Source organism: Sander vitreus, chromosome 17, assembly GCF_031162955.1.
Source record: "Sander vitreus isolate 19-12246 chromosome 17, sanVit1, whole genome shotgun sequence".
Lineage (NCBI taxonomy): Eukaryota > Metazoa > Chordata > Actinopteri > Perciformes > Percidae > Sander > Sander vitreus.
Window position 1 is genome coordinate 9567235 of NC_135871.1, and position 19076 is coordinate 9586310.

Consider the following 19076-nt stretch of genomic DNA (forward strand, 5'->3'; position numbering starts at 1 on the left):
ACATAGGAGTACAAATATCTAGGCTGCCTCTCTCCTGCACTATGACCCCAGGTGGCTTTAATTTCCAATGCATTACTCCAGAGCTTCAAGAATGCCAGTGGTTACTCCCCAAGGATAGCGTGTGTGTGTGTGCTTAAACTCATCACTCCCATCTCTGACTTCCAACAGGGAACATACAACCAGAGCATTAAAATGCCTCCATCTGCTTGCCAGCTAAGGAACTCTAATAGGACTGGGGTGTTTGATGGGCAAATTAACACATATCACTGAAATATGCATTAGTATGCAGGCTTTTTATTTAACATCTTAAGTGTGAGAGAAATAAGGAGAGGGAGAGGTTATAGGCAGACATTTCAGCCTGGTAGAAATTATAAGCAATTTGGTTAAAAAAAAAAAATCAAATTTCAATACTCAAATAATCTGCCAAAGATGTTTGAATCTACACTTCAGGATATATTATTTTACAACATTTAAGTCTTTACTAGCCATCTGTTCTGGTCAGAGTCAATTATTCATTCATAAACAATAAAGTTGTATTGCATAACTTTATCATTGGAGCTACAGTATGTTTTCTAGTGCAGTTCTTGTGACTGTGAATAAGAGAGGTATTGTCATACACTGGTAGTATGCTGCAACGTAAACACAGCACCAAACTTGCACGCTCCCCATCCCGTTGATCGCACTGAATAGATTTGAACTAAATGTAAAAGCCATATACAGAGACACACAGATCTGAACAGACAGAGCCTGTACAGAGAAACCGCGGCACTACTGGGGTCTGTTTGCAATCACTTCATGTAGCTCTGCAGCAGAGAAGAGTGGGGACAGAGAGATAAGCAAGAAAAGCACTGCATGTAGGAAGAAGATGGACGCGGTCAAGAGCTATTTCAGCTAAATGTACCCAAGGTTTACAAGGCTTAAGCTGTGTGCATATTGTAGGACGACAGAGCTCTAAAAAAAAACACTGGCAGCACCAATGATACTGAAGGCCGTTTCACATTGTAAGCAGCATGTGCTGCGCTCGCCGCTAGGTTGTCCTATTTCCACCTATATTTGTTGTGCTTGCTGCCGGGTTCAGCGCAAATTTACGTCATACATGCGCCAATATTTGAATGCACGTCACGTCTGCGTCCGGTGTTTACATCAGACGTGCAGTACATGCGACATTGAGAATACACAGTAGTGATTTGGTGGAGACGATGTTTCTGTCTTTGAAACAAAAGAAAGCCTTGGCACTTGCCCTGGTTGTGAGGAGAAGACAGAGGAAGGCAGCAGGAAGAAGGGTGTGGGTGCACGAGACCCTCAGGTCCAGAGAGCAGTTGGGGGAATTCCGGCTGGTGAAGGAGCTCCGCATTCACTGTGACCGGTTCCAGTGGGACTTTCGGCTCAACAGGGAGCAATTTGACAGTCTGCTGACGAGAGTCGGGCCTACGATTTCCCGGATGCGAACAACATTCCAAAAGCCCATTTCCACAACGGAGCGTCTGGCTATTTGTCTCTCCCTGACGTGTGGCTCCAGACAAGACGGTATGGAAAATTACTTCCGCATCTGCCCCTGCACCACTTTTTTGTCTCCTCTCCTTTATGTACCTGTCCTTTAGGTTCTTCCACCTTCTCTTCCACTCCTCCTCCAAATAGATGAAGACGTGTGGATTATTTTCATTTCTAAATAAAATGTTACATTTCAACACTGTGTCATTGCATGTTTATATACTTACTAAGTAAGAGGTCTGCAGTCATTGCAGTTGGGAATAATAAAGCTAAGATATGAGCCTACATTCATACATGCATCCTATTGCATGTCCTATTTCCACCTATATTTGTTGTGCTTGCCGCCGGGTTAAGCGCAAATTTACGTTATACATGCAGCAATATTTGAATGCACGTCACGTCTGCGTCCGGTGTTTACATCAGACGTGCAGTACATGCGACATTGTGAATACACAGTAGTGATTTGGTGGAGACGATGTTTCTGTCTTTGAAACAAAAGAAAGCCTTGGCACTTGCCCTGGTTGTGAGGAGAAGACGGAGGAAGGCAGCAGGAAGAAGGGTGTGGGTGCACGAGACCCTCAGGTCCAGAGAGCAGTTGGGGGAATTCTGGCTGGTGAAGGAGCTCCGCATTCACTGTGTCCGGTTCCAGGGGTACTTTCGGCTCAACAGGGAGCAATTTGAAAGTCTGCTGACGAGAGTCGGGCCTACGATTTCCCGGATGCGAACAACATTCCAAAAGCCCATTTCCACAACGGAGCGTCTGGCTATTTCTCTGGAAAACACTTTGTTTAATGCATATATGCAATTAATTCCTCCAAAACTGGAGCTTACACATTTGGAAATGGGTAGTTATTCTGTGTAAAGGCCATATACCTACCTATATGTGAACTTCAATGAAAATGAACATGACTTGTGTCAATCAGTCCAAACATATTTTACATCATATAAACATACAAATACAATATTATTATTGTGTAATAACAACCGAGTGTAAATTGTAATTTCCCCATTGGGGATCAATAAAGAGTATAAATTCTAATTTTTTTTATAAAAAATACAAATATATCCTACAAAAACCTGTATGGAGCTGTATAATAAACTTGGTATTTGGTTTTCGCAGCTCATAACAGTAGGCTACAGTTCTTCTCAGTTGCTTTGGCACATTTCTCAGATCAGCGATGACAATAATGTGTAATGTTTGTCACATAGGGCATAGTGCTCCCTTTCATGTGCATTGTTCATTAGACTATACTTACAAAGTGAACTGTTAAATATGGACAACACCACAAAGCAGTTTCACTATCTTGGTATAAACAATGGCGTAAGGACTTGTCAGTTTGATTCATAAATACTTGCTTTGGACACATTCATTGGTACTTGCTTTGGACACAAACAAAAGATTTCCAGCAAGATACACATACATATATTTTTCAGGTCAGTCACTAGGCGGTGCAGTTTACACCAATTGTTTTAAGAAATGCACTCACTGTTGTGCAAATGCAATTATGATTTGACAAATGCACCAAAGTAACTGAGAAAAAATGTAACAAAGGATTGTATTTCAGTGGAGACATATATGTTGATTTCACATAGCTAAAACAAACCTGAATGATTTAAATTAAGAGGCTACAATAATCTACACAGCTGGCATGCCTATTATGGTGAAATATGCTTCCACAGCATAGTTTTGCGTCCGAGGTCTCTGTATGACCTCGAACTTGTGTCGTAGCCTATACAGCTCTGGGAGATCGCTGACGGCCAAAATCAACCTCTCGTCCATGTTCCGTTTGTGGATCCACGTGTATTCTGTGTTTTTGTTGTTTTTTTCAGACACTTGAATGCACGTCACAGCGCACCGCGGCCACTCTTGCGCGGTCAAAGTTGAACCATGTTGAACTTTGACCGCGGCACGCGCAAGAGCGGCCAGCCGCAAATTTCCGCTTGCAAGAACTGGTCTGCCGCTGCGCTGAGACCAGTTCTTGTGCGCGCAAGCCATTGACAATAATGGGTTTCATAGCGCAGTGCTGCCGTTTGCGCGTACAATGTGAAACCGCCCTAATGCAGAATGGCACTGTGTGTATAATTATCTCCTGTATAAAGTGATCATTACATGGCAACTGGTACTTCCTACATCAAAACCCATACCCCAACCTGTTATTTACATTGTTCCATTCCCCTTTCATCTCTCATTATCTCAATTACTAGAATGTGATGTTGTCAAATTAAATTATATCTTGTTGATGAGACATGACACCAGTTATGGAGTGCTCAATGAGAGGAGTGTCAATTGTCTGCGCCTTCGAGTGTCTCAATCCCCTTTGCTCATCCAACATTTCATAATAGCATTTTATTGATTCATTTGTAGCAACTGCTGAAATTTCGCCTACGGTTTGTACTGTATTAGTAGCAGCTCTTAGCTGCTTTACACTTGTCTTATGATGTAGCTGTCCAATCCAATAGCCTCTCTCCTGCCAAAATCTCTTATGAGTAGTGTCTCAATTTCCTTTCTAGTGTCCTATTATATATTTTTTTTCTTCTTTCCCCTTTTAACCTACCTTTTCTATAAGCCGGGTCCTGGGGGGGCACAGAGGAAAGAGTGTAAGAAAGGGAGAGAGGAGCGGTCGTGCACACAACTCAATTATACATCAAAGCACTTGTGTTGGGGACACCGTGGAAGAGGGAGCCGAGGAGGTAGAGAGGAAGACAGTTGAGAAGGAAAGGGCTTTCACTTGGATGAGGAAAGACCTTGGTGATGGTCGCTGGTATCAGTGATAGCAGGTGACTACAGGGAAAACAGACCGTGCTTACTTAAAAGAAATACTGACTTTTCTGTTTCTTTCTGACTTATTTCCAATAAAATGAAAGACTACAACACACCAAAGAATCTTATCTCACCATAGAACATCATATCTTTCACTCAATAGAATTGGTAATTGACCAAAGGTAAAAACCTAACAAACACCTGCAGTTGAATATATAATTACAAACTCTGTATGTTCTGCTGTACTCTCTGACGAAAGGAGAAGCTACCACACATTACTTTTGTATTATTCCTTGTTCATTAAAGCCAAGCCAATTCCTGCTATTCCTGCTAATTCCTAGTTTCAGAACGTTCCTTACCCACATTCAGTCAGAAACAGGCTTTGCTGAGATTCTAATGGTACGTGTCCATTGTCAGCGTCATTTCCAGGCTTCCCATTCATTTATATGGGAGCAGCCGTGCAATGCATTCTGGTAGTGTCGCGGGGACTTATGCCACATTCTATTTACCTCGCAACTCGGTTTTAACGAGGTCAAAGTCGTAAACACGCCCCCTGACCTCAGATTTACGAGCTCGGAACTCGTACAACCTCGCCGTAGCCCGAGTTCAAAATCCAACAGGGCTGCCCCCTGTATCAACAGTTGTGAAAAGCTGCAGTAACAAAGTTATAAGCACTTCTGTCTTGTGTCACTAAATCAGTCGTTCACACAGGCATGTTCAACTTCTATCTGTGGACATGTTGTTACGCTGTTTGCATGCACAAAAAACAGCGTAATGCGTTGTTATCAACTGGTATTGCTAACAATAGCTAACCGGGCTAGAGCTAATGAAACCACTGAAAATCCGACTTTTAAATAGAACGCATTCAACTCGGGTATGACGTCAATCCCAGCTCCGGCTTCCGAGTTCCAAGGTAAATAGAACGCGGCACAGGAGAAGCGGGCTGCCGAGTCGCCCGCTCCTCATTTGCATCAAGTTGAATCCAGGAAAGTTTATGCAAATGAGTAGTGGCCGGCTCAGCGCCTCTCTAAGCTGACGAAAAAACTTTTAAACTGACCGATTGGAAATGAAGACAGGCTATGCAGTTGCTAAATATATTTCTCGCTTAAAATGTTTTCAGAAACACGTTTCGGTGAACTATTTTCGTAAAATTAGAGATTGTATTCCAAGCGGAGTGACATGTACCATTATGGTACATGTCCATATACGCATCGTCAGCTTTTGAGAGCCGTCGAGCAGAGTCAGCCGCTGAAAATAGACCTGCCACCTATCTTTAGCAGAGCGAAGAGCTGCTTCATGCACGCTACTGGGACACACAGTGACGCGGGTGGTGGAATATCAAGCATTGACTTGAATGGCCGCGATTGCTTTTGCCACAGGCTGCGGCGCCTGTTGGCATAAAATCCATTTTGAAACTTGTGCATACTAAACACAGATATAAAAACTGCACACAGCAATGACAAGATATGGAATTGTGATGGAAAACAAGAGGTACATGTGGACCAATTTAGATGAAAGCTATGGAGCAAATTCTTTACAGGACAGAAAAGTCAAAATTACGCTGCAATGTGATCTAAAAAAAATACATAAATCATCAAATGTCATGTTGAAAATAATATCAAGACATGATACGTTGTACAATGCTTCTTCCACAAAGGCAGAGAATCTAATTTCAAAGTCCTTGCAATGAAAGAAGATTCCTGTACACACATTGCCTCTGTACATTTAGTTGTCTACTCAAAGACTCAAAATATATATACAAATACAAAAACAATACTAAAAGCCCTGCTTGCAGCCACTACGGTGCAGGACCATATAGTGAATTTATAATATATGATGAATTGGTTTTTTTTAGCCTTAAATGAAGTAAGGCCAAAATATAAAAAATTGATGGTGGTGCTATTAAAATCAAACGATGTTACCAATCAAACTGGTTCAATGTGGTGAATGGCTTTGCAATCAGCCCGTTAAACTATGACACAACCACAAAGTGTCCACAATGCAACGTGTTAAACCCTTGGGGGGGGACATGAATGCCTAAATAAACATCATTGTCACCCATTTGATTTAGTTTCTTGTATGTATGAGCTTAGGTGACACAAAAGTTCAGACAAGCAGCTAGTAGTCTTCCTGGGAACTGTACGGTTATATTGGACCAACCAATATAACCACCATCAGTCCCCTCAGCTAGTGGGGCAAAATGGATGGTTTGTTCTATAAAGTGCCAAACAAGACCCTGCTAGACACCATCAGCCTGAGTAGAAAGACAACGTGAAAACGTAGCAGAGATTTGACAAAGATGGGCTGCAAGTTGGAGCTTCAACATCGGTTTGTCACCTTAATTGGTTTGAGAGGTGTTTGTTGTGGTTGTCATGTATGCCTGCTGCAACATAGCTTTGTAAAACCTGGAATCTGAGCTGTAAAATGAACAGTAAAAGTAGCAGCAAAATAAAATCATATTTTAACTAAAGCATTGCTTTTACTGACAAGTCAGTGATGCTTTCTATAGAAGAGAGTACAAGGTATTAGTACAAGGTATGATTCAAGTTAATCATATGTTACTCTACAGCAAGCTTTTGTGTATGTATGGTTCACTAGTGTACAACAAGAAAAAGGAAAAACAGTTGGTAGCAACAGTATTCCTATTCATTTCTTCAATACTTCTCATAATGCATCATTTTTTCTATAATCCCTTTCTCCCTACTATCTCAATTGTGGAAGTGACAGCCAAAACAGATTTGAGCAAATTGGAAAGGCTATAAAGCTCTATTAAGGAAAATATAGCCACGGTCTGAGGAACAGCGAGAGGGAAAATAGCTGAATGGGAAGAGAGATGCATATTGAGACACAGACGAAGACAGAGGGAAAGAATCGCTGAGGAAAATGCCAAAATGAGCCCTGGGGCCTCATGTATAAACGTTGCGTACGCACGAAAAGCTTGCTTATGCTGGTTTTCATGGACACTTTGTGATGTATAAAAAATTAACTTGACGTGAGAATGTGCGGGCCGTCCGCAAATTCTTTTCTGGCTCTGTAACGTGGCAAATTCTAACTGAAAAGTGCCGAAAATCACCAAACATTACAAAATAAAGTTTCTACTTCACTTACTGGCACACGTCTCTAAGGTTGTCTATGAAAAAACATAATTGTATGCGCTGATACTCCATAAAAGTTTGATCATTTATGTGGATAATGTTTCACATCTTTCACACTATTAACTGTTTACTTCGCAGGCTACTTAACCTCTGTTAAACATGAGGACGGGAAATAAATGAAAAATCCACTTAGAAAATACTTTCAGTCATCCTCTGTATTTCTCATAGATGAAATATCTTATTCACTGTGCAACAAAAAGATCGGCACAGAAAAATGCAATAGTGCCTGTGATTCTGTAGTTGCTAACACTTAGAAAATAAATAAATAAATGGCATTACATCAGTGAGTTCAAACTGCTTATTGTGCGTAATTTGGACTGACACTGAGATGCATGTTGTTCTGTAACTGGTGTGGCGCTGCCACTATTCTCTTGATTTCCAGTTCAACATTAAACTTTTTTTTTAAATTTCTGCCATGGTTTGGTGCATTCACTGCCCGGTCACCATTTGCCACTCTGGGCATTTTCTTTTATTGCTTATCCAAGATGACAAACCTCCAAACAGAACTTTTTTGTTCTCGCCTCTACCTCCGCGATCAGCACCTCAACCTCACAGTCGGTGAAGTTTTTTTCCCCGTCTGCAGCGGGATAACCCGTTGTGATTGGACGTCGGGGGCGCATTTACAGTAATTTCCATATTAATTTATGGGAGGAGGCAAGGCGGGGTCGGTGGCTCGTTCATGTGCGCTCAATTTCACGTTGATTGTGATGTATAAAGGAAAGGTGTGCAGGACCTGGCGTACGCCCGGTTTTATACATGTGAATATTTCTGTGCGTAGTTTTGGCCGTACACCATCTTCTGGTATGAAAGCTGTGCAATCTTTTATACATGAGGCCCCTGGTGAGGTTGAAGGCACAACTTGTAGCTAAAAAACTTTTTTTCCCCTACACAAGTCTGCTTTCAGCAGAGTTTTGTTTCCATAACCATGGTGTCATACACACCGCAAAAAGCAATGAGTATGAGTAAGCACTCTGTATTTCTTTCCATCTCAAACATAAACACAATCACCCATGTTGCCGCAAAAAATATGAAGGGACTGACAAGATGCACAACTGTCTTCAATGTTAGCAAAACCTTGAATTCACAATTCTGCCAAGTGTTAGAAAGAAGGAGAGCGCCAAAAGGCAGGGTGGGGGTGGGGATGGAGGGGTGGGACCCACACACTTGAAAGAAAGGGAGAGAGGGAACGACAGGTTGATTTATTCAAAGAGTGAGGAGTGGGTGAATTAAACTTTAATGGCTTTTGGGAGTGCAAGCCGTTCTCTCTCTCTCTCCCCCTTCAGTCTTTCCTTGTGTGCTCGAAACCTTACCCTTGAAAAAAGGAAAACACTTTTCGATGGTCACTCATAAACAGGAGCCTTAGTTTTTTTTTCTACAGACAAATCTGTGCCCATCTCTGTGTAGCACGCAAATCAAGGTGCTCTTCATGCTCAGTGGGATAAAGTAAATGACAGAAAGATAAAGGAGGAAGAGGAGGTGATTTACCTTCATGAGTGGCAGCATACGTGATGCCCAGGCAGTATTTGTTGCGTTAACCCCTGGACTGGAAAGGATGAGTGGAAAAATTGTTCTACAGGCACGACGTCCTCTCTCACAACTCACTTTAGCGACCATCTTGCCCTGAAAGGCTTACTGAAATCCACAACTGAATAATCATTCATAGAAGTGAATGACTGCACTCACTCCTTTATACTGGTTTCATGTGTGGTAAGCACATTCAAAAAGTTTATATCTATATTCAATATCTGCAAATGGAAAATCCCTCCCTACACACACAAAAAAACAAAGGAAATTAAGGGACTAGTTCTGCATTCAATATGTGAACAAACAGTTGGTAGATAATTCTAGTACTGTAGATAAACTGGCCATATGTACTGTATTTGCGTTGTATAAAGAATGGAGGAGTTGAGATTAGTTTGTAGAGGATGATCATGTGCTATGGTCTAATCAGTGCTGTCAGACATAATCATATGGACAGATGGAGAAAGAAATAAAAAAACACTTTCACACTTCCAAAACACTTTTTTTAAACTGTATTCATGAGTACATTATTCATTATTAAAGACATGATGCAGAGGAACAGCTTCTTATATGCCATTCAAAACTGGAGAACATTTCTCCTGCAAATTCTTCAATAAGGATACTTTCTTTTGAGAAATCACAACTTTTGCTTAGAATTGAGTCCTAAGCACCAAATAGGAGAAAGTTATAAATGGAGCCTGAGGTGAGTAAAATATTGACTGCTTCCCATTTAACCTTCTCACTTTATCCATTTTTTCCTCTCTTTCTCCCTAAATCCCTCGATCCCTCCCTATGGGGCTCAGGGTCTTAGTGTCAGGCAGAATTCTCTTTAAGGCCTGTGCCTGTCAACCAGCCCCCACTCAGCTCAGTAACCACTAGATTCAATTACACTACAAGAGAGACCAGGAGCGATGATACTGAAATCATTATGGGATAAATCGAACTTCTAGGAGGCTGTGTGTGTGTGTGTGTGTGTGTGTGTGTGTTGGCTTCCGTTCATTCTATGTGCAGGATGACTCTGTAGAAGTTAAATCACAAATATTTTGTAAAATACAAAATAAATGTATTCCCATACAAACAAGACTAAGTTCCCAGTGAACCTTGCAACTGCAATGATATTAGTCACCCGTATACTGAAGGTACTGAACGGTTTTTTTTAACCTGGTAAACAAATTACCTTTGGATGCTGTATCCTGCTGAGATACAGGGCAGAAGGCGATGAAAGATTAGGGATGAATTTCAGCTTTCAGAAGTGAAAAAGGCAAAGAAGAAAGAAATATAACAGATTCATCTATGTTCTACCTGACAGCGACAGAGGGCACATCAAAAAGCAGGTGCCTCTGTTTTGCTACCAGAGCCCACATCAAACACTAAGCAGCTCATTCACAGGCATAATAGGAGCTCTAAAACACCCTCTGCCAATATTATCGGAAATATGAGTGCATTTGTGTGTGTGTGTGTGTGTGTGTGTGTGTGTGTGTGTGTGTGCGCGCGTGCGCTTGTCAAGTATTTAGAGGAAGTAGTAGCCAAAAGCTGGGGGCTAAAACCATGCTGGTTTGATTTCCTCTCATCTACTGCTTATAGTGCCTTTGAGCAGCAAGTATCCAACTGATAAAAGTCATTGATTAATCAAATATATACTACATATATATATATATATATATAACATAAACAAGAGCTAGATTTCTATTCGGGGCAGTGTACCACAAAACAAAAGATAATTTTAATTGAACATTAGTCACTTGTAATTATTTTAGGAACAAATAACCTCAGGTTTCTGATGATTCATGTTACTATGCTCCTTTTGGCGAATTCTCATAAAAACAAACCAAATAAAGAAAGTTATTTTTCAGACCAGACTAAAGGGCTTTTCTTTCTTTAGATGTCTGACTTTTACCTGAGGGGTTTCCACCTTGGGCAGCCCTGTTCTATAACATCAACCGTAGTTCATCAGAGCTTACTGTAGGTTAGAGAGGGACATTGAGATATGGCTTATAGAAAATAGAGGCTGAGGAGGGATTTGCTCACCTGCCTGACATACCTGAGAGACAGTAAACAGATAAAGTTTGGCTATCTATCACCAGAAGCCTCTCGTCTGTCTGCCAATAAACGTAATCTATGTGCTGCATTACAGCGCTGGTCTGAAGTCGCCTTTACAATCTTGTGTGCATCATTACAGCGTTATCAAAAGCAGGATTCCACTGCACTGCGTATCTACTGTAGGTCGGGATGAATGGGAGTGTTGGCAAGAGGTTGAAAAAGAGCTGGTATTTAAATTGTGAAAAGTTGTAGCTGGAGGGGCTCAACCAAAAATAATAAAAATAAAACGTATACCTTGCTAAGATCATGGGGAAAAAAGTATGTTTTTTATATATATATATAACTATGATGAAACATGTGAGGTGAATGTGTATGATACAATAATGGCATTAAGAAAATGTGTTTTGTGCAGATTTATGCGTGTAGGACAGAAACAGGCATTTAAGGCAGAAGAGACTGCAGAGGAAGAGAAGCAGAAGAATACAAGTAAGGGTCAGGGGACAGTGTATGGAACCGCAGGGGATGGCACACACTGGGCACACTTTGAAAAGTTGTTAGTGCTCGCATTTGATATTATCACAGTGGCACTGACAGAGAGACCGACTCCCAGTGGGGGAGTGTTGAGGGTCAGACAGCCGGGGGAGGTGTGTGTGAGGGTTTCTGGGGAGGGTTGTTCTTTAAGCCATGGGTGGTCTCACAGCAGCTCTGTAGTACACAGATGCACACACAACAACCTTTTGGATTTTTCGATAGAGGGCTTGCTCTATAGGAGGACTACCTTTTTTGCACTAACTATATATCGACTCTTCACTTCATTTAGCATTTTATATAGACTGTATATTACCTACCTGGTTAAATAAAGGTTAAATAAAAAAATAAAAAATAAATATACCTGTCCAGCTGAATGTGAAAAACACTTCTCAGTATGTTGGAGGCTCACTCCATCATCTCATCCAATAATGGATTTGGGTTGTGGCCCATCTGCTGTTCTATCAAAACATTTCTGGTGATAGTCTTCGCCTCTTGTTTCCAGTCTCTGCTGCTGGCTGCCTGAGTGTGTGGATGCTGTAAATATGGCCAGCTCATTAGCACTGACAGAGGGAATGATAGCAGCCCACCTGCTCCCCTTCACCCTCTTTATGGCTCTACAAATTAAAACGACATTTACACACACTCTCCCCCGCTCTCCCTACTGGACTGCTCACCTTGCCACTCACATTGCTTCATCTGCTCACTGTTGAGCTGCATCAGGCCCACCTCAATATACTTCCTCTCCTAATGATTCTTCTGTTTAAACAACCCTCAAGCCCTTTGAGTTGTTTTCTTTTTGGCTTCCGTCAATCTGTTTTATCTGTGTGTTGAATTCCATCATTTCAATCCTTTGTCTTTCTGTCATGAATTTACTTTTCCTCCTCTGCCATCCTTCACATCCATCACCCCTTTACCATCTTTTTCTCTGTGTGCTAAAGTTCAGCAGCACTATCTAGTAGTGTTGATTGTACGTTAACACCCAGTTACTCTGGCATGTCCAGTTAGACAGCATGATGGAGTGATGTCGCAGTATGTTTGCTTCGGCCGCTAGAGGTCAGTTAGGGTCAAAGAGGTAATGAGGCCATAAAAATGCCGGTGTAACGAAAGTTGTGGGCAAACAGGATAAGGTGAAGAAAAGGGTAGAGGAAGGGCAAACGGGTACAATGAGGAAGAAATATTGTTCCCAAAAACTCCTACTTCCAGATGGAAGGAGGTAGAAGGCTTTAATGAAAAGCTCTCAGATTGGACGGTGTGCTGCATTGTAATTGCAACATAGTCATACAAATATGAATGAATTTGCTGTGTCTCATTTATAATAAAGGCACACAAACAACTAAAGTGATAGAGATTTGTGATAAAACACGTTTCACCTGCATTAGTCTCACTCTGTGGTCGCATACAAAAGGCATGCCTTTTTATTTTGACTGTATTGTCTCATTGTGTTCACAGTGTTTAGTGTTTTAAAGATCTATTACCACAACCCATTGCCTCAAATAAAAAAGCTTGAATTTTGTAAGCACTAGGAGGGAAGGACTGACACAAGCAGTAATTCACTGTGATTTAAGGGAACTAACAATATGTAAGCGACTGAGGGTCAAACACAGCTCTGGTTAATGGCTTTCCGGAGGCTAAACTGAAGCGTTTTGTTTGCAGAGTCTGTATGTGGACTATAAGTGTAAGTCCCATACAACTGAGCAGTGGTTGCATTGGCCTGAGAGAACCTTCCCTGGTGGGTGGTCGAAAAAGCCTCGTCTTAACGGTCCTCCTTTCTCCCATTTATTTGTCTGACTTCATGGATTGGGGAGAGAAAAAGCCAGTGGCTTTGAAGATTTGGTGACAACTCAGAAAGGGCTATGTGCTCAATATAAACACAACAAAATGTGCGTTTGTGTGTGTGGAGTTCAGCCCCTTTTTGAAGTCCTCCACTCTATTCTGGCAATTACTTCTATTAAGGATTAGATGAGGGAGAGGGCGAAGAGGAGAGAGAAAGATGGAAAGAAGTGAGAGCTGAGGAGGGAGGTAGCAGATTCAGAGAGGACAGAGAAGCCAGAGAAACGGAGAGGAGAAATGAGATTGAGGTCTCTAATGCAAAGTGTGTTTTTCTTCGATATAGAAAGGAGGCTGTTAGCACACTCTCGAAACAGGAGTTCGAAGACAATTCCTCAAATCGTGAGAAGATCACAGGTGCAGCAAAACACAGCTTTTCCAGGGCACCAGAGACCAAAAAAAGCACTGAATTGTTGATGATCACCAGGAGTTGGATGTAACCACTATGCATTTACTACTGTAAAAATAGTTAGAACATTGAGGTGAATTTTAATACATGTTTTCCTACCTTTTCTTAAATTCCAGAATCAAGCCATTGTGGGTCAAATCACTTTATATGTGAGGAAACTGTTCTTTGGATGGTCAGTTTTTATGCTGGCATCATTGTTTTTAAGTTCATAAAAAAATAAGTTATATATAGGGCTGTCAGCATTAACGCGTTAATCGCGATGCGATTAAGGCGGGCATAACGCGTTCATTTTTTTTAATTGCATTAATCGCATGCCGGCATTTATGAATTTATTTTACACTTCACTCGGCTTCGCGTCGTGCCTAACAGGCTACTATTTTGACCCTTTGCTGCACTGTTACTTATCATCAAGCTGCCACTTCCTCGTAACACTTGCTGCTGCTGCAGGCTGCAGGCATGATGGAGAAAGACAGTAGCAACACAATTCTGAATGACGCTTTTTATTTTCCATAACTCCCAGATGGCTCAGTAGACAAGTCAAAAGCCACATGCACATTGTGTAAAGCGGAGAAAGCAGCCTAACTGGAACTGCTGCAAAGTGCTGCAAACGCTGTCTCATTAACCGGTGATCACTGGAAGTCAGTGAGTAATCAACATTATTTAAGCGTTACTAAACACTATATTGACTTTGGTAAGGATAGGTTTTTTTAGTTAGGTACTTGGAGGAATTGTGCAATAATGACAGATTCACACATTTTTCTTTTGTTTAAAGTAAATAAATACTAAACAAATACAAATCTTAAAGTCAAGTTCATAAAGTAACTTTCTTTGCATTCATTTGATTTCCTATCAATATACACTGGTAAGAATTGCTTTCCATTGTTAATATGTGCTTAAAAACAGTTCTGAAATGCAAAATAATAGAATTTTAATCATGTGATAAAATATGCGAGTAATCGCGATTAACTATAGAAATTTAGCGATTAATCGCGATAAAAAAAAATCATCATTTGACAGCCCTAGTTATATAACAATTGTCCTACATATGATGCTTTTTCAGTTTTCTGCAGGAAGAGGTGCATCAAAAACTCACACACAAAGTATTGTACTACTACCTTGGGTACATTAAGTTAATAAGTTAAATATCTTTCTGTCAGGCTTACCTCCGGGATGTTGACGGTGTAAGGCTGCCCATGGAAGGAAGGCGCATTATCGTTCACATCTCCAATCTGGATGTTTACGGTGTCTTTGACCACCTGAGGGAGGAAACACCTTGGTAAAGTTGTTCCAAAGCCTCCTCCACAACTTATTTATCAGAGAATGGTAGTCACTGAAAATGTGTAATAGCCACACCAAACTAAGATTAAGAGTGAAGAAAACAGGACAAGTGTGTAATAGATTACCTGCGGGGGAGAGTGGGATAAACCTCATTGTGTTTCAGTAACTAAACTGTAAGTGAGACAGGTGTCAGGATGATTACATGTGAGAAAGAGTGAAATAAGGGTGCGAATGAAAGCAAGAGACTGAAAGGGAGATGGGTTGAGCGAGAAGCCATCTATGTGACATTTAGTCAGGCTGTAACCAGGTGGCAGAGTGTGACGGGAGGTGTCATAACTGTGATCACAGTGTAAATCTGTCTCTTACCTCTTGAATGTCACTCACGTAGAATTCGACCTGCATCTCTGACTTGGTCTGTTGAAGACGGAGACATGCATCAGCACAAACTTTGGATGGACATGTTAGTGCAAAAGAGCAGTGCAGATAATACAAAGACTGTAGAAATGCCACTCTGAACTCAAAACCATTTCTTTTTCATCCCTCCCCGCTGAAGAGCATTGCACTTTTCACTGCTCTTTCATCATTTGATAATTTACATTCCATCTCCCATTTCAAAATTGTCCTGAGTGTCTTTTCTTATGTACAATGCATTTGCTTTGGTAATGTGTAAACGTGTGTGTTGGTTTGGTGCTCATACCTCACGATCGAGCTGCTGTCGAAGCCAGACCACACCAGTGTCTTTGTTCACAGAAAAATACCTCATGGCCTCTTCTCCTGAAACACCATACATGAGAGGTTCTCCCTCAGGATCCTCTGCTTTCAGCTGGGCCACTGATGAACCTGCCAGGCAGACAGTCAAAGGTCAGAATATCTAACTACATTTTGAGCTTTTCAAGAAACATGTCATTGTATTTCTTACCCCGATGCATTTGTATTGAATGAAACATAATTGTTACGCGTCTGAAAATCACTGTTCAGCGTTTTTTTTTTTTTAGTTGCTGCTCCTCTCCTTTAAGTATTCTGAAAATTACCCACTAAATACACAAAAAAGGAAATAACTTGACCTTCAATGTCAGGGCAAAGATTGATTTAGACACCGTCCAAAAAGAACTAAAATCATGTGGGTGCAACAAGCTGCATTTTCATGTTAAGGATAAAGATGTCATCGACACAAATCCACACTATCCTGTGCAAGGGTAGAGGAGAAAAGGGTTTTTAATTGAAGCTGCAGTGGTTCACAGGCTTCATTCATCACAGACACTAGTGCTCAGACAGGCTGACTAATCAAACCCAGAGGTGGAGCGCCATCAGGCCTGCTTGGGCAGGGTATCGTAAATGGGCTAAAGGGGAGGGTATGCCTATATCAGTCACACACAATGGACCCCAGTGGTTATGAATATGTATTATGTTCTTTTTCGACTCGCAGAACACAGACAGACACACATTTACATGTAAATGTACATCCAAGTAGAGAAGAACCAGATTTTTTTTTTTTTTTACAGGTAGCAACATTACTCATGGATTTCCTAAAAAGAGGAAACAGAGACAGCCAGAAGGGATTAGACACTGTCCATGGTGCTGAACTGTAATCCTGTAGAGGTGAGCTAAAAAAAAGTTACATGTTACCACTAAATACCTTCACTTGCCCAAACACCAACGTAACTCCGTCCTACCCTCATTCTCACTTCTTCCATTAATTCTCACCATGAACACACATCTCAGTAACAACAGAATGTTTGTGGGTTTGCCCTGCGATGCTGACCTCACACCACGCATGCTGGGATAGGCTTCAGCTCCACCTTTCACCCTACATAGAAAAAGGAGGGTATTGCATATGACTGCATGAATGGGAGAGTTAACACACAGATCATATACATGTGCGCGCACACACCCATCCCCTACAGGCTCTCAGTCAGACAATAGAGGTGAAGCCAAACTAAATCAAGCCTGTCACTTGCGCACCAAAAACCTTAACACAAAGACCAATTAGGCTTCACAATCACACACCCCTCTCGTTTTATTAATACACCCAATTTTCCTATAAAAGGGTTGCAAAAATGACTAATTAATATAACGATTTATGAACTCCTCTCATCGCGTCTAATGAGATTTATGCAAATTCAGCTTCTTTCAATGTGAGTTATAATTCTGTTGAAGACGGTGCAAATTGAGCATTTTACCTCATAGTCATCAATAATAACTAACAGATTTTTTTTCCTCCTCCTTCCAGCCCTCTCGACTGTGGAGGAATTCTCTGCTCCATGTGGGTAGATGTACACTTGAATGAAGGATAACAAATTAATTATTATAAAATCATTCAGAGAGCAAGTCTTGTGGAAGATTAACTTTTACTGCGGAAAAAAAGAGGCAAACTAAGACTAACCCATTAAGCATATGGGTTAGATTCTCTGCTATGGATAGCCGGCACATGAAGGCTGAAGGCTGGAATATGTCTACATCTGCTGAATTAGTGAGCAGATGTATATTAGATTAGGATTTGGTACTGCACTTTATGTATGAATTTGCTCCAATCTTGTCTCTTAATTTTCTTAGATTGTCAGGTTTTCAATTTTGCCCGAAGTAACATACAGTATATTGACAAAGCAGCATAGATGAGATTAGGTAGGAGAACTTACTTTGTCCTCAAAGACAGAGTTGTCCAATATATGGAAGAACTGTGACATTGTATTGCTTGTGTGATTTTAACGGTATTTGTATAAATAACAGGATTAAATATCCTTAAAAGTATCTCGGCAGACCTCCACTGGTCTCCATGCACTGGCGCCACGGAGGGAAGCCAAACACTGTTCATGTAAACACACTTGCCACACTGCAATAACACAGCTGGATTTGAATAAGCAAAATATCTCTTTAAGTATTTTAAAAAGTACATAGTGTACATAGAATGTGTGTGTGTGTGTGTGTGTGTGTGCGCGCGCATGCGTAGTGGAGTTATCCTTCTGGTTCTTATCTGTAACACCGTGGCACCAAGCCCTTTCCCTGACAAATGATGCTATTTAGCAGCAAGTGATGCCAGTATTACTGTTATGAATGATACAGTGCACATTAACATTGCCCCTCCTCTTCTCCTCTACTCTGCTCTCACGACAAGAGTGATGGGCTGGAGGAATCATCTCTCTACCTCACCTTTCTCTTTCCCATTGTCCTCTGAACCTCAAATAGTGAATCCTGAATACTGAATTTTGCTTCTGCATTCCAACAGTAAGGTCAAGCCAGAATGACCAAAGCAGAGCTCAATGCAACAAACCAAGGTAAGTTAAAGACATCTGGAGGTCGAACCTCAACACTTGCCTAGCACCATACTGACCTGGTAGATTTAGAGTGTCCTCCTGTGGGTTAATAAAAAAGTGAGAGAAAGCCTACAAGACTCGCTCTGTGATAAGCAGGATACCAACATACATGCAGTTTTATTTAGCCTCTTAAAACCACAGACAGAAGTTCTGCTGCTTCCCCAACACGCCAAATATTTCAATGCATGTGAAGGAATGCATGAGTACATTTTTCAACGGATGTACTGATGAAGCTCATATACAGTGCTCAGCATAAGTGAATACACCCATGCTAAAGTTGACTAAAAAGAGGAATAAAAAAAATCCTCTTTTGGAAATTGATCTTAATGCCTTAATTAAAAAAATGAGGAAAATTCCAACCTTAAGGACACCAATTTTCTTTGTGAATGAATAATGTATCGTAAATAAATAAATGTTCTTCCTTAAAATACAGGGGCATAAGTAAGTACACCCCTATGTTAAATTCCCATAGAGGAAGGCAGATGTTTATTTTTAAAGGCCAGTTATTTGATGGATCCAGGATACTATGCATCCTGATAAAGTTCCCTTGGCCTTTGGAATTAAAATAGCCCCACATCAACAATGTATACAATTTCGGAGATCTGCGCGACCTATTCAGAAGACTACCTGATCTCAGATCAGTGGTGTAGCCTATGTAAATGTTGGGGTGTGACAAAGATAGAGACCAGAGCCAAATAAGGAGGAGCCACCGAGTTGACGTCAACTATGAGCTTCGTTGGGATTCGCCCGTT

General features: G+C 41.0%; 1 protein-coding gene across 1 annotated transcript in view; it reads right to left on the reverse strand.

Moving 5' to 3' along the window:
* The window catches only part of cdh23 (cadherin-related 23), a 176752-nt gene that overhangs the window by 126407 nt on the left and 31269 nt on the right, over positions 1 to 19076 (reverse strand). The window contains exons 3-5 of the mRNA XM_078272533.1: positions 15711 to 15853; positions 15380 to 15427; positions 14899 to 14991 (exon numbers count right to left, since the gene is read on the reverse strand). Of these exons, the coding sequence (XP_078128659.1) occupies positions 14899 to 14991; positions 15380 to 15427; positions 15711 to 15853 (284 nt within the window). The remainder of the gene's footprint in view (positions 1 to 14898; positions 14992 to 15379; positions 15428 to 15710; positions 15854 to 19076) is intronic.